Genomic DNA, 25,551 nt, shown 5'->3' with positions numbered 1-25,551 from the left:
CACCACCCTCCTACAGTGTCCTACTTGGTGTTCTTTTTCTTCAGAGCCCTTATCCCTGCCTCAAGTGACCTGACGGACTGCTCTGGCCCTAGAATAGAAGCTTCCAGAGCCCAGGACTTTGTCTTGGGCGTGGCTGTAACCCCAGCACCTGAAACGTTCTGAGAACAGTAGGAGTGTAGTAAATATTTCTTGAATGGATAATGAACCAATTAGTGAAGCCTCTGAAACCAGTGTTCTGCAGAACACAGGGAATTGTCCACAGACCAGCAGCATCAGCACCACGTGGACACTTGATAGAAATGCAAATTCTCAGGCCCCACCCCGGACCTACTGAACCAGACCCACTAGGGATGGGGCCCACCAGTCTGGGTTAGAACAAGCCCTCCGGGTGATTCTGAGGCTCACTAAAGTTTGAGAACTACTGGTCTAGATTATCTTTAAGATAAATTCAACTCATGAAATACTAGAATTCTATTATTGTGAGCAATTCCCTTCAGGTGCTTTGAGCATTTTGAAGGGGAATGGGCTAATTTCTCAAGTCTCCTTAGAGTCTTAGAATTATCATATACGGCAACATACTGCTTTTCCCTCCAATAGAAACAAAGCCCTAATTAACACACACGCCCTACTGAAAATTAATCAGTTTAACAGCTACCCCAACACAATTCAGGGTCACTTTACCATCTGTTATAACTTAGAAAAATCAGTTACTCTAGAACAATTAACGCTCTCTCTAATAAAGATTTTGTTCCTCCAAAATAAGAAACACTTACACACAGAAAGACTTTCTCATCGTGAATTAATCCCTTGATTATATTTCCAATGATAATACAGAAAACCCAATTAATTTTAATATTGAGAAACACTCCAGAGGATGATTTATATTCTCTCATTTTTATCTATTTTCAATTTCCGTTAAGTGAAAATGGCCAATGGGGCAATTTTTAATAAAAGTTTTACTAGATGATGCCAAATCAAGCAAGCATTATTGGATGCAAGAAGCTTGGGGTATAAATATCATTTACTAATCACAATGCCTTCTAGGCCTTCCTTCCACAATCTGGCTCAAGCACGCTGTCATGTTCATCCAGGAAGATGCTCTATTCCTGCCAAACTGATAGACTCACAGCTTCCACATCATGCTTTTCACACTTCCCCATCTTCTGTTGCCATCATGTTTCCATCTGTTTCCCCTCTCACCCTTTTTGGCCCAGCCCAATCCCACCCCTCACTCAAGGAGGACTCCTTTGCAAGCCAGGTCTACCATGCCAGGCCAAAAGTCTGTCTCCCTCTTGGAAGTTGGACAGCATCTAATGACAGGAATGGCCACTGGTCGAGGAGCCACAGTGTACTGCCCTGCCATCATCTAATGTGTGTGGACTTCACCTCCTCTTATACTCTCTAGGTTCAATGAAAGAAGACGGGGACTTACCCATGTCTGTACCCTCCCTCACCCGTTCTCCTCCTGAACCTACCATGTCACATCTTTGGCTTGTCCCTTGGTTTCAGTGATTCCTAGCTGAAAGATCATCCCTACACCTCTCAAACGATTCCACCATCCAGGTGAGTCCCATCCTCACCGCCTCACCTCCCTTCGGGGGAGAGACATAAAGGAAGGAGAAATCTGAGTGAACGGGCAGGAAGGAATCCTGACATACAGGAATCTTGACTATAGGAAAGGGGGATGGTTATGAGAGAGTTGCCTTCCTTGGGAAGCAGGTCAGAGACCAGCGTAGACATTATATCTGGCCAGGTAAATGTGAGTTTTTCACTGTCCTCTGGGACTAGACACTAGAATTCCCAAGACAGGATGGAAGATAAAACCAGGTCTGGAAATAAGACATGTTTGTTAGGATCTAAAATCTATACCTTAAAAATCAATCGGGTTTCAAGCTTCTCGTATTTCGTGCGTTTATTTCTCTGTTGTTCTCGGTATTTCTGGACGCCTTGTACAAGCTGCAGCCTATTTCTGCATACCAAGGAAAACCAAGGGGAGGGGGCTGTCTGTTCCATGGCTATCAGCACACAAACAGGAGGCTGCCGACCCGGTCCTACACCTCAGGAGGAGTGTGGAAATGATGCAGAAACAAAAGTGAGGCGTCCCAGGGGGAGGTGAACAGGCACGTCAGAGTCCTATTCGTGAGTTACCCACCCCACGTGAAGGTCCTCCCAACAGAGAAACATGGAAGTTTCTGGTTCTCCTGCGTTAAAGCAGAACCTGAGTCCTCACAGCCACACTGTGCCTTATAAAGACGAATATGTTCAGAGATCACACGGTAACGCCTCTTCACCAGAGGATGACGCCATCATTCAGGCTTTGGTGGCCCTAAAGGCAGCAATCACTGGCCATAAAAGGTGACTGACTTTGAGTTTACTCCTCGAGACTGCTAAGACTCGCTGTTCAGACCATTTTCCATTTAGTGTCAAGTGTCTTCCAAAAGATTATTTGTCACTAGCCACACCACGCCAGCCAGTAAATTCTACTGGACTGGAAACAACCAACCTTTTTAAAATACAGCTGGGAACACAGGAGGATTTCTAAAATAAACAATTTTTTTAAAAGCTTCTCACTGGTAAATCCCAATGGCTACTCTTTGTTCTCAAATATACTGCTGCTGGGCTTTCCTGAAAATCCCCAGAGTGAGAGAGAACAGAGGAAGAGGCTCGTGGTCCCTTCCCCCAAGACTCAAATGGAGCTTTGTCAGACTGCAGCATCCCAACAAAACAGCTAGTCCTGGTTCCATATTTAAAATCACTCCATCATATTAAACATATATACAAATACATTGAGGTTAAATTAAACCTAGGCAGAGGGAAAAAGTACAATGAATTCTGCTCTGGGGAATCTCCATACCTTGGTGGAATTCCCAATACATCTCCCATAGCTATAAAGTTACAAAAAGCATTCAGATTTCCAAAACGACCCACAACCATCTACTAACCATACACTATCACGCACCAGAATTCCAATAGATGCACCAGAAATACACCTCCCTTCCTCCACTTAAATAGCTTCCAGAGCTTTCCCCCCATGCAAGACACCTGCTGGCAAATAGGGACTAGCCCCACAACAGTGTTGGGGAGGCCCAGGGCCCTGTCTCAAAGAAGTTTCTGAAATATGGAAATTGAGGTGAAAAGTTACAGATGGGAGATAGGAAGCAAGATACAAGATGACCAGGCCACAGTCATTCCTTTGAAAAGAAACTGTTGTTTCTGACCAGGATTTCTCCAGGACAATAGTTTTCAAACTTGATATTTCAACAGGATCATCTGGGGCACTTTTAAAAAGTACAGATTACAGAGGCCAGCCTGGTGGTTTAGGGGTTAAGTTCATTCACTCAACTTCAGGGATCCAGGGTCCACAGCTTCTGATCCCAGGAGCAGACCAACCACAGCTTGTCGAGCCACAATGTGGCAGCATCCCATATAAACAGAGGAAGATTAGCACGGATAGCTCAGCGACAATCTTAGTCAAGCAAAAAGAGGAAGATTGGCAACAGATGTTAGCTCAGGGCCAATCTTCCTCACAAAAAAAAAAGTACAGATTCTAGGGCCTGACCACAGTTCTACTAAATTAGACCCCCACAGAGGTGGGTCCCCGAATCTACATTTTTAAGGATGCTCCTTGGGTATTTGTGATGTTCAGCCATGTTTAAGAATACCATTCTAGGGTTTTTGATATCAGGATTATGGACTGACATTACATTTTACGTGTCACAGTTCTCAGATACCCTTTAAGCCTTAACTTACGCGTTGCTTCCTCTTGGGGACCTTCCTATTTAAGGACCTCCTCCCCAAACGCAGTGCCATGTGGTTTCCATTATTTCCAGCCCTTACTATGATTTGTAATTACTTATCATTTACTCGTTTATTGTTTGTCTTCCCCACTAGAGGAAGCTCCATGAGAGCCGTGTTATGTGTCAAACCCCAGCACCTAGCACAGAGAAGGTGTCTATAGACCTTTGATGAATGAAAGGACAGTTTATTCACTCATCTCATTTCATCTTTTTGCCATGTATCTGATGTAGCTAGAGCACAATAATTCCTTTATATCTTTTGGGAATTATAATTTTATTATCTCCATGTTAACGAGATGAAACAGAACAGCCACATGGCTCCAGATCACGTGGTGATGCAGTGGCAGGACTACAGCTAACATCAAGGCTCAGGCTTCAGATTCACCTCCAGTCCTTTCCAGGATGCCTCCCTTCAGCAAATACCAAAACACGGCTCTGATTTATTAATATCAAACTTGCTGAAGAGACGTTGCCTGTAGGGTGGGAAAATGAAAGTTCACTGGAAAATTCTGGCATGATAAATTCTAGCTCTAAATAAAAAGAAAAATGCATGTTATGAGAGGAAGATTTTTAACTACAAATAAATGTCTCAAGAAATTGATAAGAAAAGAATGCTTTGCCGGCAAGAAAGGAAAGCACATTTAATGGAAACTTGGAATATGGACAGGAGGTTAATGAATTAAATATAATGAGTTTATTATAAACTAAATAATCTATAGGAAACTAAAAGGAACATCTAGAAAGAAGAAATGTTGGAAATTAAATTGACAAAACCACATTAATAATGTTGAAATGACTAAAATAGTCATTAAAAGTCTGATTTTAACAATAATGATATTGGAAATGCATCCATTAAGGAGTAGTAATATTTTGGCAACACAGACTTTGACATATTTCTCCTATACCTGGAGAACTGATATTAATTACAACAGCAGGTCTAGATTGTGCAAAGTCACCAGGGGAATCAGTGACTGAGCCTACGAACACACTTGCAACTTTTTTTTAAAACATAAGAAACCAGTGACTTTTTCAAATTATATTGACACAAAGTCTATCTAAGAAAAATCTCTAATAGAAGAATACAAAAGAGAGAATGAACCATAACAAATTAGGTAATAAAATCAGCATAATAGCTAGCCATTTGAGAAAAAACAGAGTTTTCATTGAGTAACTAAACGAGCAGACACAGAACCTTAGTGAGCATTTGACCGCAGGCCTCCTCAGGGTCTGCTCTGAAACTTTAATTCCGATTGACTCACACTAGGGCAGTTAAAGGACGTCACATCAGTAGAGGCAGTAAATGAAAGCAAAGGGTAATAATCAACCACTATTGTTCTAAGAGTTGGGGCAGGTCCCAGCAGGAACCCACAGACTTGGTAGTAAGCTTGCATTGCGACTTCAATGAAAGGATTAATAGCCCTCAACTTAAAATCACAGATGATGCCAAATAAAAAAGGAGAATAAAACTCAAAAGACAGAGAGTCACTTATTAGCCAGATTCTGTGATCAGTGAGAAATAAATATCTGCAATGAGATTATGCATGTGTGGGATTTTAATGGATGGAGATGCTCCTAAAAGCTACAAGTGAAGTACATTTTTAATAATCATAGCTAAAGGAATTCATAACAAAGCAAAAAACCTTATTATAATGTAAGAAATTCACCTTCCCATCGGAAAAAAAGTATGTACTCTAAGCTTTTATTTTTGCAGATCAGTTTTTCTTACAACAAGATAAACCAAAGGTTCAAAAATGAGCCAGCAGAATCTGAAATCAACACATTAAAGAAAACGTGCAATAATCAACATGTACTTTTTAGCCTAATAATCCAGACAGAGTAACAATCTATCTTTTAAGTATATGAAAGGATATCAACACCAAAGAGGAAAAGGAATACCTTTTTTTTAACCTAAATACAATTGCCAGTGAAATGTGTGAATACTTTGTTTGGCATACAAATTAAATTTTTAAAAAAGCAATCTATCAAAACATAGTTAAATATGCCAAAATAAAATTTGAAAAGACCCAGAATCCTTCAAGCCATTTAAAACCAGCTTGATCAGAACATTTAAACACCGTGCCTTCCCAGGGCAACTTACAAGATGATGATTAAAATTACCATATCATCGTTATTATGCCAAGTTAATTCTAATTATTATGACACATTTTCCATACTGCATTGGAATACAGTTCCTGACCAGAGGTGGATTTGGGGGCGGGAGGGGTGAGTTTTGTGTTTGTTCTTTGCAATGAGGATGGATGAGCATTGCTCCTCTTCCCTGCCTCCTGGAAGCCTATGAGTAACCTCATTTGCAAGTTGACAGGACACAGTGAGAGCAGTGAATTATGGGACAGAGCAATGGTGGCTGACTCACACGTTCCTCGAGATCACAGGCCTCTTTAACACCGGGCCATGCCTAACCAGGTGAGTTCACCAGCTACAGACTCAAGATAACCCCTCCCGAAAAGTAGAGCTGTATACAGTGAAGCATCTGCATGTGGCTTAAATGTCAGAATGCCACGCCGAGACAAGAGAGTTCCACACCCCAGACCCAAGGGATGGTTGTGAGAGCTTGAACAAGCGCTCTACATACGGTGGAACTGGCCTAGTCACAGGAAAGAGCCAACAGAGAGTAAAGCTCAGCATCCTGGAAAAGTCATAATTAAGATCCAAGGAAACAGTCCACTAGACGCCACAGGGAGCGAGCAGGGAGCAGGGAGCAGGCCATGAGCATCACAGCGCAAAGCCAGCTGGTTGAATTTAGAGTAGGAAGTGAAGCCTACAGAGACTTTCTGAGACACCTGACAGGTATTATTCCAGGGAGCCCAAAGCCTTAAAAGTGGATAGGAAGGGAGCTGGCGGGACGCTGTGCCAGTTCCCACGGGAAAGACCGAAGAAAGCCAAGCACAAACAAACACGGATGATTCGACCATTCTTTGAGACACCATGGCATGGATCACACGGCTCATTGATATGCATCCCAACTTTATTTCCTACATGACTTTCAATTTTTTAAACAAAATCTTTTTTAAGAGTAACTAAATATAGGAAAGTCAATTAATTTTAGCCTCTACTTCCTTTCTTTGCCCGTGCAAACCGAACGGAGCACCAATAGCAATAAACTCAGGGCAGTGAGAGACGAAGGAAAAGCAAGAGGCTTTGAGAATAACCTCTAAACCATCATTTGTCCCTGGAAAAATAAGAATTAGAAGAAATGCAAAAATTCCTACTCCAGAAGTAGCAAGGTAATGTCCTATTTCTGGAAGACAGTATGAAGCAACTCCTGAAAATGTAGCCATTTCTTCCACTCATTTCATTTTTTTCTCCTACACCCCTAACTCTAATACACACACACACACACGCAAACACAGACTGTGTCCTCTGTGAAGCTGAGCAAGAAGGCCCATGTCCGTATTTCCGGCACATTGGTTCTCTGCTCCTCCACATAATCCACCCCACCTCCCCATCCATAACAAATTACATGAGCCAAGATATCAGTAAGAGGACCCACAAAAGTCACAGGCCCACTCAAGGAAACACAAAAGGCTCTGGAGTTATCCTCAGACACAAGAAGAACTTGCTGGCTGGAGAACTGATCGGCGATTTTTCAGGCAAAAATAGGACAGAAAAAGCCCATGAGTCTATGTGCAGAGAGCTACCTCGCTACGCTCTTAGCAATTACACTTGATTACAGCCAACAGCTCCCATCATAATTATCAGAAGCCCACAGCAAGAGCAGCTCGTCCGGCAGCTATTTATAACCCGAAAGCTTTGTCTTCTTTCTCCCCACGATCACTCTTTAGTTCGTAGGGGAGATAACAGACACTCCAGGCACGAGGAAGCACAGAGTCCACGCATCACCGGGGGTCGGGGGAGACTGTCTCCAGAAGAGGCGCTGCCCAGGTGAGAGCACCTGTGATGTGATGGAACCCACTTGCCTCATTCCACCCGACTCAGGGCCAGCCTAACACACAGTGACCTGGGCAGGGGCCGTCAACTCAGGCACATTGAACATGGCTTGTGAAGCATGCGACCTGTTTGGAAAAGCCACAGGAGGAACTGTACCCTGCCAGCTACGAAAGCTAATACCACTCTCCTCCTGGACGGGATTAATTTTTAAAAAATAACTACAGCCCACTCTTTTGAGTGTTGAACCATGTGCCAGGCCATGTCTTGTTTTACGTGCATCACGTGCGTTAACTCACAACCAGCCCACAATGACCCCAGTGTTAACAGAGATGGGATCGGGCAGAGAGAGGGCACAGGACCTGTTCCAGTTTACACCGCTGGCCCTGGCAGAGCTGGGATTCGAACCCAGGCAGCCCGGTTCCAATGGCCACATTCTTGACCACAAGATTCAACTGCCTTGCATATGCTGCCTTTGGATCCATGCAACAGTAGGTCAGAAGAAATCAGAGAGTATGGTCCTGGGAAGACCCTTTGAAACTCTCTAATTCAATTCCATCAATTTACAAATTCAAAAACTGAAACCCTGGGATGTCGAGTGACTTGTTAGAGGTCACGCTGCTCACAAATCATCTCAAATCGTCCAGAATACATGATGCTAAATCGTCAAATTAGATTGTAAGTTCCTTGGGGATCAAGAGCCACTTACAGTTTAGAAATACCATATATAATAAATAGCGACTGCTCTCTCCCACTGCCCCAATCCCTAGTCAAGCTTTTGGAAAATCACCATAAATTAGAGTAGAAGTCTTCTGGTGTGATCAAACTAGATTACTTTACAGAAAAGGAAACTGAGGTCCTGAAAGCTTACATGGTCTGGTCAAAGTTGTGTCAGTAATTACAGTTGAGTTTGCGACAAACTACAAATTAGCCACCTACCTATGGTTTACCGTTTCTACAAGACTGGATGACCTGGAAGGTTCAAGACCTAAATTAGTCATTCCCAAAGTGGTAGGAGACATGACGTAAGTGAACAAACAAGTGTTCCATGAGAATCCATGTGAGGGTCCCCCAGGCCTCTCCTTGACAACAGCGGCTCTAGAACTCAAAAGGAAAGAACGGGTCCACAGAGGAGAACGTTGTACACACAGAAAAGTTAAATCTAGTGCTTGGGAGGAGCGCTCCCCATCGCTCTTCCTTTCTTCCATGTTGTCCTCCACCAGTCCTAATAAAAGACATGAAAACTAACGTCTTTTGAGAGTTTCACAACCGTGAAACAACTAGAGACACTGTAAATACCAGCAAAACCAAAGTTCAGAATCATTATTCTAAGATTTTACATGTTTTTTAAGTCTTTCTCATAGGAAATCTTTTCGATTTATCTCAGGAAGATTTTCGGCATCTTGTTAAAAGTTGCTGCCGCCCTCCACCTAAAGGAAAGTTATTCAAATGCAGTTCACATGAGGAAAAGTTCCCCTTACAGCTGAAATTACACAGCAGGGACATAAGCATATTTCTAGACAAAATACTGGCAAATATCTTTCACCCAAAAATGTAAAGACACTTTGCAAATGAGGGATCATTGGCTCATCTTTATACATTGATCAGAAGTAGATTTACAGCCAGAAAGTCTAAGGTCTAGAATTCACTACACACAGTCTGGTTCACTTAAATTTCTCCCTCTCCTTACTTTTAAAAAAAAAAAAAGGAATCTTAAATCTTCTATGTCCTTCATTAGAATTCAGAGCCAAAAAAAATAGGAAAACACCTCACAAAACCAAAACCCACTATTACTATTATTAAAGTATTATAGCTGAGAATTCCGACATGCTAGAAAGTCAGGAAGTGTACAACTCAATTTCCAGACACTTGCAAATTATGCAATTTCATCCTGCTGAAAAGATTAATTACATGAATATCCGCTTTACTTTTAAGCAAGAGTAAGCTGCACCTGCCTCTCAAGGTTATATTAGGTAACAGGGATTAGCATTTTTGCGGGGTGACAGTTTCACAAGCGATCATAACTCCCAGGAGGGGAAGTAGAGGCTGAATTTCCCATCAGGTAACGCACAGCTGCCTGAAAAAAGAGCAAAAGGAATGCCTGATTCCTCAGGGACAGCTGTCACACAGTGACATCACTCAAGCCGCCAGGGGGTGGAGGAAACGCTCAAGAGACTAGCTTCTGATGGCTGGAGGAAAGGCAGAACGGGCTACGACCCTTCTCCAGACCTGAGTCCCATGTTCCAGAACAAGACCAGATGAAGCCAGGCTGAACAAGGCACAGAAATGGAGAACTTTAAAGGCGACAGGCATCCAGGAAACCATGACCCTTAACCCCTCGTCTCCTTTATAGACAACGAAATTAAGAACGTCAGCCGAAGTCATGCCAGAAGTTTATAAACTTTTCCCTCCTCTGCTGTCTCCATCACACCCACAGTGAGAGAACTCGGGCTTCGGACGATGACCTTGAGTGCTGGTTTTACCACTTTTCAGATGACCTTGAGCACGTTATTGAACCTCAATCTCCTCATCTATAAAATGTGAAAACTAAAAGTAGCTGCCAATTTTTGACAAGGGAGCCAAGACTACACAATGGGGAAAGGACAGCCTCGTCAACAAATAGTGCTGGGAAACTGGATAGCCACATGCAAAAGAATGAGGTTGGACCCTTTCCCTACGCCATATACAAAAATTCACCCAAATTGGATTAAAGACCTAAATGTAAGACCTAAAACTACTAAACTCCTAGAAGAAAAAGTAGGGGAAAAGCCTTAGGACATGGGATTTGGCAATGATGTCTTGGATATGACACCAAAAGCACAGGCAACAAAATCAAAAATAGACAAATGAGACTATGCCAAACTTAAAAACTGTGTATCAAAGGAGACAATCAACAGAGTGAAAGGCAACCAAGAGAATGGGAGAAAATAATTGCAAATCATATAACTGATAAGGGTTAATATTCAGAATCTATAAGAAACTTCTAAAACTCAACAACAGCAAAACAATCCTATTAAAAATAGCAAAGGGGGCCAGCCCCGGTGGCCTAGTGGTTACGTTTGGTGCGCTCCACTTTGGCAGCTGGGGTTCAGTTCCTGTGCACAGAACTACACCACTCATCAGTGGTGGCAACCCACATGCAACACAGAGGAAGATTGCCACAGATGTTAACTCAAGACAAATCTTCCTCAGGAAAAAAAAAAAATTGCAAAGTACTTAAATAGACATTTCTCCAAAGAAGATATATAACTTGCCAATAAGCAAAAGATGAAAGCAATATGAAAAGATGTCCAACATCACTAATCATTAGAGAAATACAAATCAAAACAAGGAGATATTAACTCACATCCATCAGTACGGCCACTATCAAAAGAACAGAAAATACAAGTGTTGGTGAGGATGCAGAGAAGTTGAAACCCTCACGCACTGTTGGTGGGAATGTAAAATGAGACAGCCATCATGGAAAACAGTCTGGAGGCTCCTCAAAAAATGAAAAATAGAGTTACCAGAATATCCAACAATTCTCAAAGAGATATTTGCACACCCATGTTCATAGCAGCATTATTCACCATAGCCAAGAAGTGGAAGCAACTCAACTGTCCATCAACAGATGAACGGATAAAGAAAATGTGGTATATACATACAACGGAATATTATGCAGCCCTAAAAAATGTGGAAATCCTGTCACATGCTACAACATGGATAAACCTCAAGGACATTATGGTAATGAAATAAGCCAGTCATAAAAGAACAAACCCTATATGATTCTACTCTTATGAAGTATCTAAAGTAATCAAAACCATAGAAACGGAAAGTAGAAAGGTGGTTGCCAAGGGCTGAGGAGAGGAAGAATTAGTGTTAATGGGTATAGGGTCTCAGTGGTGTAAGATGAAAAAGTTCTAGGGATCTGCTGCACAATAATGTGAATACACTTAACACTACTAAACTCTACACTTGAAAACGGTCGATGATAAATTTAATGTTATGTGTTTTTTACAGTAAAAAAGAAAAAAAGTAGCTACTACACAGAGTTGTTCTGAGGATAAAATAAGATTATAAAGCATTTAGCACAACACCTGATATATTAAACACTCAAAAATTTTTGCTATTAAAAATAGCCCTCGTCAGGGGTTGGCCCAGTGGCACAGTGGTTAAGTGCGCACATTCTGCTTTGGCGACCCAGGGTTCCCAGGTTCAGATCCCGGAGGTGGACATGGCACTACTTGGCCACAACATGCTGTGGTAGGCATCCCACATATAAAGTAGAGGAAGATGGGCATGGATGTTAGCTCAGGGCCAGTCTTCCTCAGCAGAAAGAGAAAGATTGGCAGTAGTTAGCTCAGGGCTGATCTTCCTCAAAAAAAAAAAAAAAAAAGCCCATGTCAGACCCCACATATGAAAAAATACTGGAAGGGCTTTTTCGGTTTTATTTTTTTAGTTAATTAAGCCCCCGTTTCTTTTTAAGAGAAATTCTAGGTCTTATAACCCCTCATTAAATCTATCCTACATTTCCTCTTGAGGTCTAATTATTTGGTTGGTGAGCTCTGCTTTAGAATGCCGAGTAATCACTTTATAGTTTTCCAGAATTCTTTGTCTTGATGTTTTCTTTTACTAAAGCCACCACCACTAAAACAAAGCTGATGGGAACTGAAATCACAATAAAAACCATGAAATCCTTCATATTTTTAAACCCACTAAAAATAGTCTACTATAGCACACTATAGTATCTCCTATAATCTACTAATAACACATACAGTATAGACACTATATATACTATGTACCAAGCGAGGATATAGCACTGAGTAATGCATAGCTAATTTCTATCTCCCACCCCTGACTTGCTAGAAGGCCTTCGTATTTACAAAGACACTTTTTCCTGGGTCTCCTCCATCCATATGGTCAATGCTTTCCGATTCAATGATCTAGAGATTTCTACTTTCAGTTCCAACATACACAGTAACTTGAAAGCTTAACATGAAAAAAGTTTAGAGCATCACTGTTGACAATTCTTTGTAGGATAATTCCTTGTTGTGTGGTCCGTCCTGTGCAGTGTAGGATGTTTAGCAGCAACACTAGCCAAATTATTGAATTCCGGTAGGCCCCCTCCAAGTTGTGACGATCAAAAGTGACTGTAGACATTATCAACTGTGTCTGCTGGTAGGTAGCGGGGCGTCACCCCTGGTTGGGAACCACCGTCCCAGAATGACCTGTAACCTATGCAGTTTTCCACAGGGGACGGAGGTTCCGAACAGGCACACCTGACTGCTGGAGGAGGAGGATCCTCATCACTCCTCCAGAACAGGCAGCTGTGGGATCCTCATCTCTTTCTCTAGAACCGGGAGATGGAAACACTAGGCGAAAGCACGAGCTCCTACTGGAGCAGCCGACACAGCAGAACCCATCGACGCGGACCCACAGTGTCCACTTTCCAACGTTCCAGTCTCTTTCTCCAAAAAGACGCAATAGAATAATCCAAGTGCCCAGGAATCATTCTTCGCCTTTATTTCTCTCTGAAGACTTCGTTCCTAAAATGCCTACTCTAAAACCCACTTGGACTCCATTTTTCTTTACCAAAATCCCTATTCCTTCTTTTTAAAATTATGCCCAAAAAGAATGCCTTGAAATCCCCACACACCTGAAGAAAAAAACCTCTCTGTTTCTATGAATTTTACTATTTTAGATACCTCATGTAAGGGCAGCCATACAGGATTCGTCTTTTTGTGACTGTTTTCACACAATGTCTTCAAGGTTCATCCATGTCGTAGATGAAAGTGTCAGAATTTCCTTTCTTTTTAAGGCTGAATAATATCCTATTACATATACGTAGATAGCACATTTTGTTCATCCATTCATCCGTCAATGGGCACTAAGGTTGCTTCCACTTTTCAGCTATTGTGAATAATGCTGCTAGGAACATGGGTGCGCAAGTATCTCTTTAAGATCCTGCTTTCAATTCTTTGGATAAATACCCATAAGTAGGATTGCTAGATCATATGATAATTCTAATTTTCATTTTTTGAGGAACTCCCATACTGTTTTCCATGACACAAAGCCTTTGATCTCTTGGAGTCTGGGTCTCCTCACCTGGCAAATGATCATTTTACAAACAGGGCTGAATGAAATGATCTCTAGGACACATCTTGGCTTGACTGTCACTGCTTGGAGAGAGGCTCAGCCACCCAGTCCAGCTCACCCCCTTTTCTGTCTGATCACCCTTTGCAAAGCATCAACTTCTGATCCTCATTCTCTAAAACCATTTCCAACATACCCAGATCTTACATTTGTCTGTCACCAAACTCCCAATTCACTGAAAAATTTCTAGATCGATGGGCAAGAAAAGCAGAGTCAAGTGCTTGGGTTTCTTTGCTTTTCTCCCAGCAGCGAGCCTTAGAGGGTGAGTTCATGGGGCTGCACAGCTCACAGACTTGCCTCTGACACGCCGAGTTCCACCGACAGAGAGAAACTCGTCAGCACAGTGCCTTCAGGTCGGAGAGAGGAATAAAGGAAGGAGCGCTTCCTTTGTTTAATATCAAAATGAACACCGTGTGTCTGAGGCCACCTTCTCTCACTGAGCTCAGCAGCCATCATGTCACGCAACTGTGGGATTCAAAAAAGTAGCCACAGCTTATGCAACCCCCAAAGTTGACGTCTTGCTTTCACAAGTGCAATAAGAGATAGTGGGGGGGTTCCTCATGAACTACAACTTCAGTCAGCAGCTGGTTTTGCCAACAGTGGCTCCAGCCCTGGCCCCACAGAGGGAGACGTGTGAAAGAGCCAAAGAGCCAAAGATCTGTGGTCTATAGACCTTCCTGCTCTCCACGTGGTCCTCGGCCCAGCAGCACTGGCCTCACCTGGGAGCATAGTAGAAAGACAGACTCTCAGGCCCAAGCTCAGACTTACAGAAGCAGAATCTGCGTTTTGAAAAGATACCCCGGTGATTCACACTCACCTTAGTTTAAGAAGGACTGTTTCAGAGCACAGAGATAACAGAATTCTTAGCAATGGGAGGGAAAACATCGATAAAATCATGCTTGAAAACTGCACCATAAATACTACTGAAAAGATCATTCTCTGTTATTTGCAGGGGGTCTGAATAAATCAACGTGCACCCAACTGTCCTTTCCACAGTGAGGCAGTAAACCCTTCTGCTCTTCAGTTAGAAGCTGGTTTGTTTGTTTCTCAGCATCTTCGACTGACTAGTTGGTCTTTGAGGCCAAAGGGACCACCAGGCAGCTGACATAAATTCAGTAATTGCTAAGGCTACAAAAGACGTACCTGTTCTGACACAGATGAACTGTCCCAGGTATATGGGGAAGTCACTAACATCCTAACAAGGGGCTGCCACAGGCCACAGATGCCGAGTTGCTCTCGCTCTCTGCACTGCATCCATTCCAGGTATTTCTGCATGTGTCCTGGATCATTTCCTCAAATCCCTCTATCGCCGTTCTCTCTTGTATTAGTTTGCAGTGGAGATTTTTTTTATTTATTCATGATTTGTGCAGAGCCTACTTCCCAAAAGGATTTTATGTGGCTTACAAAGATGAACACATTGTAAGCAAGACGAGCGAAATTAAAGTGGAATAAAAAACCAGTTAAAAAGTCTTAGGGGGGAATGTGTGTTCCCATGCTCTTTAGTCTCTTGGCTCCTCCCAGGCCCCCAACGCTGTTCCTCCCTAGGAAAGGAGAAGGGGATCAATGTGATTGATGAATTTGAAAATAAACTGGGATGCTCAACGCCTCCTTTTTGCCTCTTGGGTGTGAGTATGCACACAGGGAGTGAAAATTCTGCCCTGCTCCTTCTACGCGTAAGTCTTACCTATGCACCCCCCAGCTGGCCCTGGCCCACATGGCGAGACCCAGGGCTGCCTTACTGTTGAGGTCCAGCATTGCCTGTGGCTGGATGGCTACATCTATTTAATGCTGAGATTATTAGCAAGTCCATTCGCACAAAGATGTGAGCTACCTTCTTCAACCTCACTTCGATCAGTTTTAAAAAGTGGGACTTACAACTAGAATATACAACTATGTCCTGGGGCTTGGGGGAGAAAAGAAACAATACAAAGAGGAAGACTGGCAACAGATGTCAGCTCAGGGCAAATCTTCCCCAGCAAAAAAAAAAAAAAAAAAAAAAAAAGTGATATTTTGGCCCCCATGTGTTTCCTCCTTTGACATATTTCTCAATTAACTCAGAACTCAAATGAAAGGAAAGGGTGCTATTTATTGGGCCCTTTCAAAGTCCCAAGAAAAAGATCAGGAAAACTAATGCTGCAAGCCCCTTAGGATAGGTTATTAAAACAGATCCAAAAAAAAGCCTGAATGTTCTGGCTACCGAGGCAAAAGAGAAAACATGACCAGTGTGGCCGATACGACCAGAGGCCACTCAGTACTCACTCCACCCTCATCTTGCCTTCCTCTCCCATACAAACTGGCAAATCCAAAACTTGCCTTCCCAAGATTAGGTTAATTAGAGGAGGCCAGCAGACTCCATTCTGGCCAATGGGACGTCTTCAAGAGTAGGTGGCCACTGCCTCCTCCACGTGCTCCTGCTCTGAGGAACGTGCAATGCCTGAGGAGCAGCAGCCATTGCTAGGAAGAGCCGGACAGGAAGAGAGAGGAACCCGGCACCACTGAAGGCTGGACCAGCCCTAGACCACCTACCCCAGGCGGCCTGTTGCTCGATGATAAGGAGACCCCTCACTTGTCAAAGCCACGGATACACATGGTTATAGGATTCTAGAGAACACTGACCCGAAAGATACACATACGTATCTTTCATTGTCTTTATTACTACAAATAAGATCTTACAGATATAGATAGCTCTATATAACATTGCTAAAAACCAATCAAGATTTTTTATTCATTTCTAAGAAGTGACTTCTTTTCTTTTTTCTCATTATAAAAAAGATATGTTTAAGGGTTTTCATTCTCAGAAAGAGCACATACCCAAAAATATACATATAATCATATATGTGTATATATAATTTTACATTACTATAAAATCCTGATGAAATAGAACTCAACTAATTTTAAGCTCACTTTACTTTTAAAAGACTGAGTAAATGTCAAAAAAAAAAAGCCACTAGAAATTTATTTTAAAACAACAACAGTTATTTCTGAGTATGTCCTGGGACCCGTTCTTGTTCACCAAGTCTTGTTCACGGCCACAGTCTATGTGGGTAAATGAAGACCCAGAGTGGTGAAACTAGGACACCACAGGCCCTCAAACTTCAAAAGAGCTTTTGTTACGTTACACTATGTGCAAATATACAGTACATAAATGCTCATACATTAAAGAAAGACAATCATCAAAGGTTGACATGCAGAAAGTTCTAGTCATAATACCTTGGGTTCTCAGAAAATTCAATGAATCACAATCCAACATTGCTGAAACATGGACCAAGATTTTCCTGTCCGATGTTTCTCAGGAGTGATTTCCTATACAATGTCTCAATATCCTATGCAATATTTCCTTCCTTTTTTCCAATTATAAAAAGATACATTTAGTGGTTTTCATGCTCAGAAAGAGCAAAATATGTCTCACTCCCTGCTCTGCCCACCCTCTAGGATGAGTTTGAATTCTGCTTTAACAGAGCAAAGTGATGCCTCTTACAGTTGGCAGAACATTTGCACACACACAATTCCATTTGGTGCACAAAATATGACAGTGAAGGAAACAGATGTGATGATCCCATGTAGAAACAGAGGCTGGGAGAGTCAAGGGATGTGTCTGAAGTCTCAGGACCAGTCCTGAGAGAGCCAGACTAGCTACAGACCGCCACGTCCTCCTCCGGTGCTCTCTCTAAGGCGCTGTGCCGATCCTGACCTTCTCTGGGGTGCGAAGGCAGGGCTGACACACCAGGGACGTGGAAAGGCCGCCGCCACTCTGCTTGGCCAGTGGTCCGCCATGCCAATCATTCCTCATCCTGAACATCACTCAATCAGAGCTGTGGCTTTCCAATCTAGAAATGCATCCTCTTTTTCCTTTTCCCAACTGGTTAGCCGTTCTTTCTCATTTTCCTGTTGGGTCATGAATTTCTTGCCCCTAAACGGTCACATTTTCTCTCTCTCCTTGAGATACAGTAACAAGTCATGATCTTACTTCTTAACACCGACAAAGCTTTCTCTATGCTCCAGGTCCACACTAAACCTCTCTCCTTGCAGAAGGAGGTGGGGCATTTAGTGGGTATAAAGGCTGCTGTATCTCATCTATGGCCACATCTCTTTTATAGGTAAAACTGCCAGAGTGTTAACGCGGAACTTTCAAAACATTAAGATATAATTTACATGTCATTTCAATGGTTTTAACATTAATTGAGATATTTGTTCCTGCCTGCAATTACTAAATTACTACTTACTTTCTTTTCTCCTGTGGTTGTAATGAGAAGTCAGAAAGACCGACAAAGAGGTTAAGAAACGGATGGATAGTGAAAAAGGAAATATAGAGGAGCAGTTCTGTGAAAAATAACAATGATATTTAACCAGTTATTTATTAAGGAAAAACCTTATATTGTAATAGGTTAACACCGATTATGTTCTAAGAATATAGTCGTCTCTCTGATTCGAATTTGTACAAAGGTAACCTATAAAACCTTCTGTAAAAGGTTTAGAGAATGATCTTGTTTTGATCATGTTTTGATGACTTGAGGCCACTTCTGCATGCTTCTGCGCCATTCTCAGAATTCTGCGCCAAAAGGCAAATCCTTTGGTTTTGGTTTGCTCTCAGAGCCTCGTGCCAAAGAACATGCAGTGTGGAGGGAAGCTCAAGGGCTCTGTGGTCAGACAGGCGTGGGGTTGAAGCCCTTAAGCAAGTCACTTAAACTCTCTGAGACTCAGTTTCCTCATCCACGAATCAGGGAAAACAATTCCCATCTCATAAGGTCATGGAGAACATTAAGTAAAATAATACATGTAAGATTCCTGGTACTCAAGCCACTGTAGCCTTTACAAGACCCATTTAACATGAAGTGAAGCAGAATTCTCATGAGTTTCGCAAAGAATGTGTCCTGAGGCATTCATCAAAATTTTTTCCAAAAAAAGTTATTAGTCAATATCTAAAAGAAGAAGAGGAGAAGGGAGAAAAAGCAAATACCACTTGTATAACTTTTCTTCCCTTGCAGGTGTCATTTGGCACCCCTATCCTGAATTGGTAATATTTCATCACTACACCGAAAGCTCCTCAGGTACTGAGACTAAGTTTCATTTTTGGTCTTCCCGAAAGTAGCACAGTGCCTAGCACAGAATATGCACTTACTATACACCTGCTGTTTTCCTTCTTGGTGGGCAACCACTAGCAGAAAAAGTTAAATCTCAGGGCTCTTACTAGTGGACATTCCCTTTGCAGAGGGCTCTCCCTGTATTTCTGATGAGGCAAATTTGTGCCGATGGTACCCAGAAGTGGGATGGAAGAGAGAGCCAAGTTTTCAAAGTAAATGGAGGCAAAGATGAGAAGGAACATAGAAAACAACTGAGATATTTACGAGCCAAGGTATCACTCTAAAGATTTCTCACTATTTTCAAAGGGAGGACTGTACGTTTACAGTGGAAACACCTGGCAATCACTCACTCAACCAAGCTATTAAACTTAACATCATTAATGAATGGCCACATGCGTGTAATATAAAACATATGGCACCAGCTATGAAGTAGTCTGGCCAAAAATGTTTCACCTGAATCTAATCAAATCTTTAGACTGAATTTCCAGTATACAAGAAATACGGGGAATGGAGGAACAAGGTAGGTGACACCACGAGGAAATAATCTGATAAATCTGGAATGTGGAGCATCTACAAATTCACTAGACTTGTCCCTTCAAAAGGTCTATGTGATGGAAAAAGAAAAAAATTAAGGCACAATTCTAGGTTATAAATATACTAAAAAGGCTAACAGCCAAACGCAATGCATGAGTGAATCTGGACTGGCTCCTGGTTTGAAAAATATATAGTTATAAAAGACTGTGAGGGGACAACTGAGAAAATTTGAATATGGACTGGATATTTGATGATACTAGGGAATAATTATTAACTTTCTTAGTATGTTAAAGCTCCTGCAGTTATGTAAAAAAAAGGTCCTTATTTCTACAAGATACATGTGGAATGAAGTTTAGTGGTCCCTGCAATTATTTTCAAAGGGCTCAGCCTCCCACCCCAAAAATGTATTTCCATCCATCCATCCATACACACACACAGAGGTTGATAAAACAAGTGACAAAATGAACGACTATTGAGTCTAAGCAGTGGATATACCGATGATCATTGGACTATAGTTTCAACTTCTCCGTTTGTTTGAAAATTTGTCATAATAAATGTCAGAAAACATGGAGGCAAAGTAACAAGCAAGATACTCCTCTCTGTCCTGAATGGAAATTTCTTTCTCTGGTATTTAATAATAAAAATAAGTTATCAAACTTTGTCCTAATGCATCTGGGCCAGTTACTGGGGACTATAAATGCCTCAGACGCCCTGTATGACAGATTCTGGGGACAGTAGGCATACTGAGGAAAAAGGACAGACCTCTTAATTGGGTATCATTTTCTCTGACTTTGTAACCTTAATATTTCTACATCAAGGATCCTACCAGGGGCTGGCTCTGTGGCTGAGTGGTTAAGTTCCCGCCCTCCGCTGTGACGGCCCAGGGTTCGGATCCTGGGCGCGGACATGGCACAGCTCGTCAGGCCACGTTGAGGTGGCGTCCCACATCCCACACTAGAAGGACCTGCAACTAAGATATACGACTATGTACCAGGGGGGTTTGGGAAGATAAAGCAGAAGAAAAAAAAAGGGTCCTATCAGCACCTGGCTAATAAATTGTTAAATGTAGCTAGTATTTGCTTATTTGCCATTTTAATTTTTTTATAAAGTAAAATTCTTTATCTTTTACTTGGACTCCAGTAAAGGAACATAGAAACACAAAGATCGCATCCAGCATGACTGCTATTCATCCTTTTCAGGAGTTCAAATCCATCCCTTGGAAGTTCCTTTTTGAAGGGCCCGCTGGTACGGGGAGGTGCTGACAACCACACAGATTTCAAGGAACTACATTTGCCTACCACCTTCAACGGCCGCCTGGCATCACATGGGCACCCTGCACTTAACACAAGCACCCCCAGTTCTTGGGAGCTGATTCACGCAAGTCAACTCACCAAATCTGAGAGCCACTGCTTTTCAGAAAATAGTAATGGATTCTGCTCCCAAGTCCACGTAACTGATGATCTTCAACCAGCAATAAAAATAGCTTTGGATAAACTTTACAACTTGTGATGTTGCTTCTGCGTAAAGATAATCTAGTCATTTGACATCACTCGCTTTTTTTTCAATAGTGATGCAGGTGATATGTAAGAAATACAGGTATGGGGGCAATAACGCCTGTTTTCTGTAGTCTCGGTGCTCCATTAGTCCTGCTGTTGGGGACAGGACGGCGAAGCCGCAAGAGATGTAAGCAGTAAATAACCCAAACTTCACTCCACTCACCCATCCTTCGCTTCCTTTCTGAACCTTTCTAGACGGACAGCTATTAGAAGATTAACTGGACAAATTAGAGCTTTTTCCAAAGGTAGGCAGCAAGAGAGAGAAGCACCACCCATAGGTAAAAGTTTGTATTATTTGGGCAAAGACAAACGTAAAGTGAGTCTGAAAATTATTTCAAAGAGCTAGCAACTATGTGACTCTCTCCCAAACCAAAAATACAGCAGACTAAGGCTAAAACATAAAAACAGAAAACAAACTGAAGCTTAATGCTTAAAAAAATACATATGTAATATGTTATATATAATGCTAAATACGTATAGCATACATATATATATATACACAGTATCTCCAGGATATATGTATACATGTGTATCTCTCCAGAAAATGTGAAAAAAAGTGTTTCCTTTTGGTTCCAGACCAAGCTTATCTGAGAGAAGCTGAAAGTCTTACCTAGGTACAAGGATGCATTTTCTTTCTTGACATTGTCGTCTAAGTAGGTTGGTCCCAGGGTATAAATAGGTGTGGAGCCCATTCCGATGAGAATCTGCGCGCAAATGAATAAAGCCACATAGACCCAGTGGTTGTTTCCTCCCGAGTCCGTCAGGCAGGCAGCAGGCTCCAACGCGGCCGTGGAGTTGCCGCTCTGGCACAGGCCATCGTTGGAGGCCGAGGCGTTCAGCTCTTGGATCTGGTAGGGAGGCGAGATGAAGTGAGGTAAAGCGAAGAGGGCAGCCCCGACGGCGATGAAAAGGCCACCCACGGCCAGCCACAGGGGCCGCCGACCCCGGCCGCCAAAGTAGCTGACGAACACCACCACCACCAGGCTCCCGATGTCAAAGCAGCTGACCAGCAGCCCCGACTCGGAACTCTTCAGGCTGTAGCGCCTTTCGATGGTGGTAATGACACTGCTCAGGTACCCGGAGACCATCAACGCCTGGATGAAGGTCAGAAAGCACATGCAAACCAGGAAGCAACGGGAATCGGTGAGGACCACGTAGAGGCACCTTCTCCCCTGGAGCGTGGCCAAAGCGGAGGACACCGACACGGTTTTGATGACGTCCACCCTGTGGTTACAGTCCACGAGCCCTGCCATCTCTGCCGAAGTGCACGGGGCAGAGGGGCTGGGGACCAACCGGCTCGGGCCTTGCTTCAACTCCTGATGGCACAAAGAATCTGTACAGCCCACGGCTGGCTTGGCGTCTACACTCGCGGGACTTAGATCTGGCCGGCAGGAGGTGCTATTCAGGACGGGTAAACTCTTGGACCTGAAGGTCTCTGGTTCGCACTTCTCTTGGAAAGCTCCTACTGTGGCCGGTGCTTGCAGCTGCTCTCCCGCTTGGGGCTGCAGCCCCGTGCCTTCGTCCATGGCTCTTAGAATTCAGATTCGATCACTGATCGCACTCAAGCACTCTGGCGCTTTTCATCCACCGGCACGAGGGGCCGAAGTTGGGCCCACGCAGTCTTGCCCACCAGGGACCGGGGCTGGGGAGGTAGAACCGCGCAGCAGGGCATCCTCACCAGCAGCGAGGCGCCCAGGGCATCCTGACCTCAGACGCGGCCCCGAGGCTCCGCAGCCGCGTGCCCCGGGGGACAGGGGTCCGCGCGGTCCTGCGATGAGCCCTGCTCGGCGTCCTCCTCGGGGCGGTAGCTCGCGGCAAGAGCCCTGCGCGTCCAGGGCGCATCCCCTCCGCCGCCGCCGCTCGGCCCGCCGCCCGGAGCGAGTACGCCCCGTGCCCAGCGTGGGGGCGCTTAGCGCTGCTGTCCGCGCCGCATCCCGCCCGGCTGGCTGGGCCAGAGGCGCCCTGTCCTCGCCCCCTCGGCTCGCGACACCCTGGGGCGCAAAGCTGCCAACCTGCAAAGCAGAGAGAGAGCAGTCAGCGAAGAGCGTCTGCGGCTGGGGCTGGCGTCCCGGCGTCCCGCGCTGGGTGACTTGGACGGTCCCAAGTGGGACCGAGGGACGAGCGAGGAGGGAAGCCCCGGAGGAGGCGGCGGCTGCGGGCTGCAGCCTATAGTGCGGGAACAATAAGCAGCAGGCGGTCGGCGGAGACCTTCCCCCATTGTCTGTCGCGGACCTGCCCCCGCCCCGCCCCTTTTGCCTTTAATAGAGCATCTGCTTTTATATGTTAATAATTATCAACCTGGCAGCCCTGAGTCAGGAGCGGGGTCTTTGATTCGAGGGAACTAATTGCAACCTTTTGGGACTCCTACTCCATGACTCAAAATAGAAAATGCCCAAAAGAACAAAGGAAAGTTTTTTTTTTTTTACGAAGACAATGCATTCCCAGCCCCAATTTTAAAAAAAAGAAAAAAGGAACGGAGAAAGCTATGTGTGTAGAAATGTGTGTACACACTTGTGCGCAGGCACGTGTGCGCGATCGGATGTGAATCCGTCTGCTGCATGAAAGACACGTATTCAAAGCCCAAGACAGCCGTAAAAAGGTCAACGTGCTTGCCTCTTTATTCCCAACGCTAAAAATAACTCCCCAGCCCGAAAGAGCTATTCAATTACGAATACCGGGGGCGGTTGAGGCTGCGGCCCACACTAAGTCCCAGCGGGCAGTGTCACGCGAAACCGAAAATCAGTTTCCTTTGCGGAGGGGTGGGGAAGCCACAACAAACAAAGACATGCCGGCACGCCGTCGCCGAGCGCCCAGGAGCCCGCGGAGCCCGCTGGGCACCGGCGGCGGGCAGGGAGGCGCTCTGTTTACACCCAGCGCACTCCCGAACGTGGGCCCGGGGTGCGTGCGCGCGTGCGCGCGCACACACACACACACACACACACACACACACACACACCCCGGCGTGTCTGTCTCGAAACACACACACACACACACACACCCCGGCGTGTCTGTCTCGAAACCCCTCGCGCGACCCCGCACCCAGCTGGAATTCGGCAAAAGCCGGAAACAGGTGTGTCCCCAGGGTAAGCCCGGGCCCCTAATCTCGGGAACTCCCGCTCGCTGCCTCTGGCCTCGTGGGATGTGCACCAGGTGGGAGAGGAGAACAAGACTTCACCGCATTGGGTTTCATTCTGCGGCGCGCTTTTGTGATGCTGCTGAGAAAAGAAAGGAGGAAGGGTAAAGGAGAAAGGAGGAAGGGTAAGGGAGAAAGGCGGAGGGGCTGGGCGGCCAGGGGCGGCCGCGCCGGCGTCTCCCTCGGCTCTGCCCTGCCAGACCCGCTCCCAGATTCCCGGCCTGCCGGCCGCTCCCAGCCCGGGCTTCCCCGCCGCCTCCTTGCCCAGGCGCCTTCCCGGGGAACCCCGCCGGCTGCCGCGCGCCGAGCCGGGGAATCCCGGCAAACTCCCTCCCGCTCCCGGGCGTCCAAGCCCCTGCCTGGGCGGGCACCTGCACCGCAGCGCGGACTCGCACCGACACACGGATCCCGGCAGGGAGCTCTGGGAGCCGGCGTGGGATCCCAGGGACACCCCCCTGCGCGCACACATACACACAGCCCGCGGGAGGACAGGACCGCCGGGGACAGCTCGCGGCGCTGCCGGGGCGCACGAGCCGCAGCTACTCACTCGCGAGTCTGTCGGTCAGTCCGGCTGGCTGAGAGCGGAGCGGCGGGAGGTGGGGACTGTGGCGGGGTAGCAGTAGTTGGGAGCCCCCTGGGGAGGCAGCCTCGGTCCAGCCGGGAGAAATCAGTGGATGAGACTGTGACTTAGGCTGAACTCTTCCCCACAGCCCCTCGCCCGCCACCCAAGCTGCTTCTCTCCTAACGGACAGACGCGCCGGGAGAGGAGCGGCAGAGGGCGCAGGCGCGCGGCCCCAGCCCGGCCCAGCCCCATCCACAGGCAGCTAGCCATCCCGCTGCCCTTCACCTGAGCGGCGGCGGAAGGCGAGGAGCCACGAGGGAGCAGGTCTCCAAAACAGTGAGCTGCTAAAGCAGAGAGCCTGCTCTGAATTAAAAAAGTTATTTCTGTTCGTTTATTCCTTGCCATGGGCACCCACAGTGTCTCAGGAACCATAGTAGGTTCTGGGGACTAAAGATGCGTCGGACAGGATCCTTGGACTGAAGAAACTGCCGTCTTGTGGAAGAAACACCCCTGTAAGTAGCCTAAAACAACGCAGTACATTCTATGCAGGGTGCCACTGGAGAATCTAATATCCGTGAACCTGTTATATCTTCACCTCCAGGCAGAAGGAAAGGCATGTGCAAGAGCACAGGGGCATGGTGCTGCCATTAACAGGTAGATGAGTTGCAGGGAGATTGCAGGGATGGGGCAGAGGACCGGACTGCAAGAGTGTCAGAGTAGAAAACGTCAGCAAGGGCTCCATAGGTTGTGTGCTATGAGCACTGAAGGACAGTGACATTCTGACTTGCTCATCAGAAAGCTGGTTCTGCAATGGTGGGTGAGAGGAGGCCACACTGTTGGAGTGGAGACA

General features: G+C 45.0%; 1 protein-coding gene across 2 annotated transcripts in view; it reads right to left on the bottom strand.

Moving 5' to 3' along the window:
• The window catches only part of SLCO5A1 (solute carrier organic anion transporter family member 5A1), a 130,987-nt gene extending 106,077 nt beyond the window's left edge, over positions 1-24,910 (bottom strand). For both annotated transcript variants that reach the window (XM_001493408.5, XM_003365585.5), the window contains exons 1-2: positions 24,687-24,910; positions 21,617-23,018 (exon numbers count right to left, since the gene is read on the bottom strand). In XM_001493408.5, coding sequence (XP_001493458.2) covers positions 21,617-22,532 — 916 coding nt within the window. In that variant the 5' untranslated portion in view covers positions 22,533-23,018; positions 24,687-24,910. The remainder of the gene's footprint in view (positions 1-21,616; positions 23,019-24,686) is intronic.
• Between the last annotated feature and the right edge of the window lie 641 nt (positions 24,911-25,551).

This window comes from Equus caballus, chromosome 9, assembly GCF_041296265.1.
Source record: "Equus caballus isolate H_3958 breed thoroughbred chromosome 9, TB-T2T, whole genome shotgun sequence".
In the NCBI taxonomy this organism is placed as follows: domain Eukaryota; kingdom Metazoa; phylum Chordata; class Mammalia; order Perissodactyla; family Equidae; genus Equus; species Equus caballus.
This window is presented reverse-complemented; position numbering and strand designations above follow the sequence as displayed.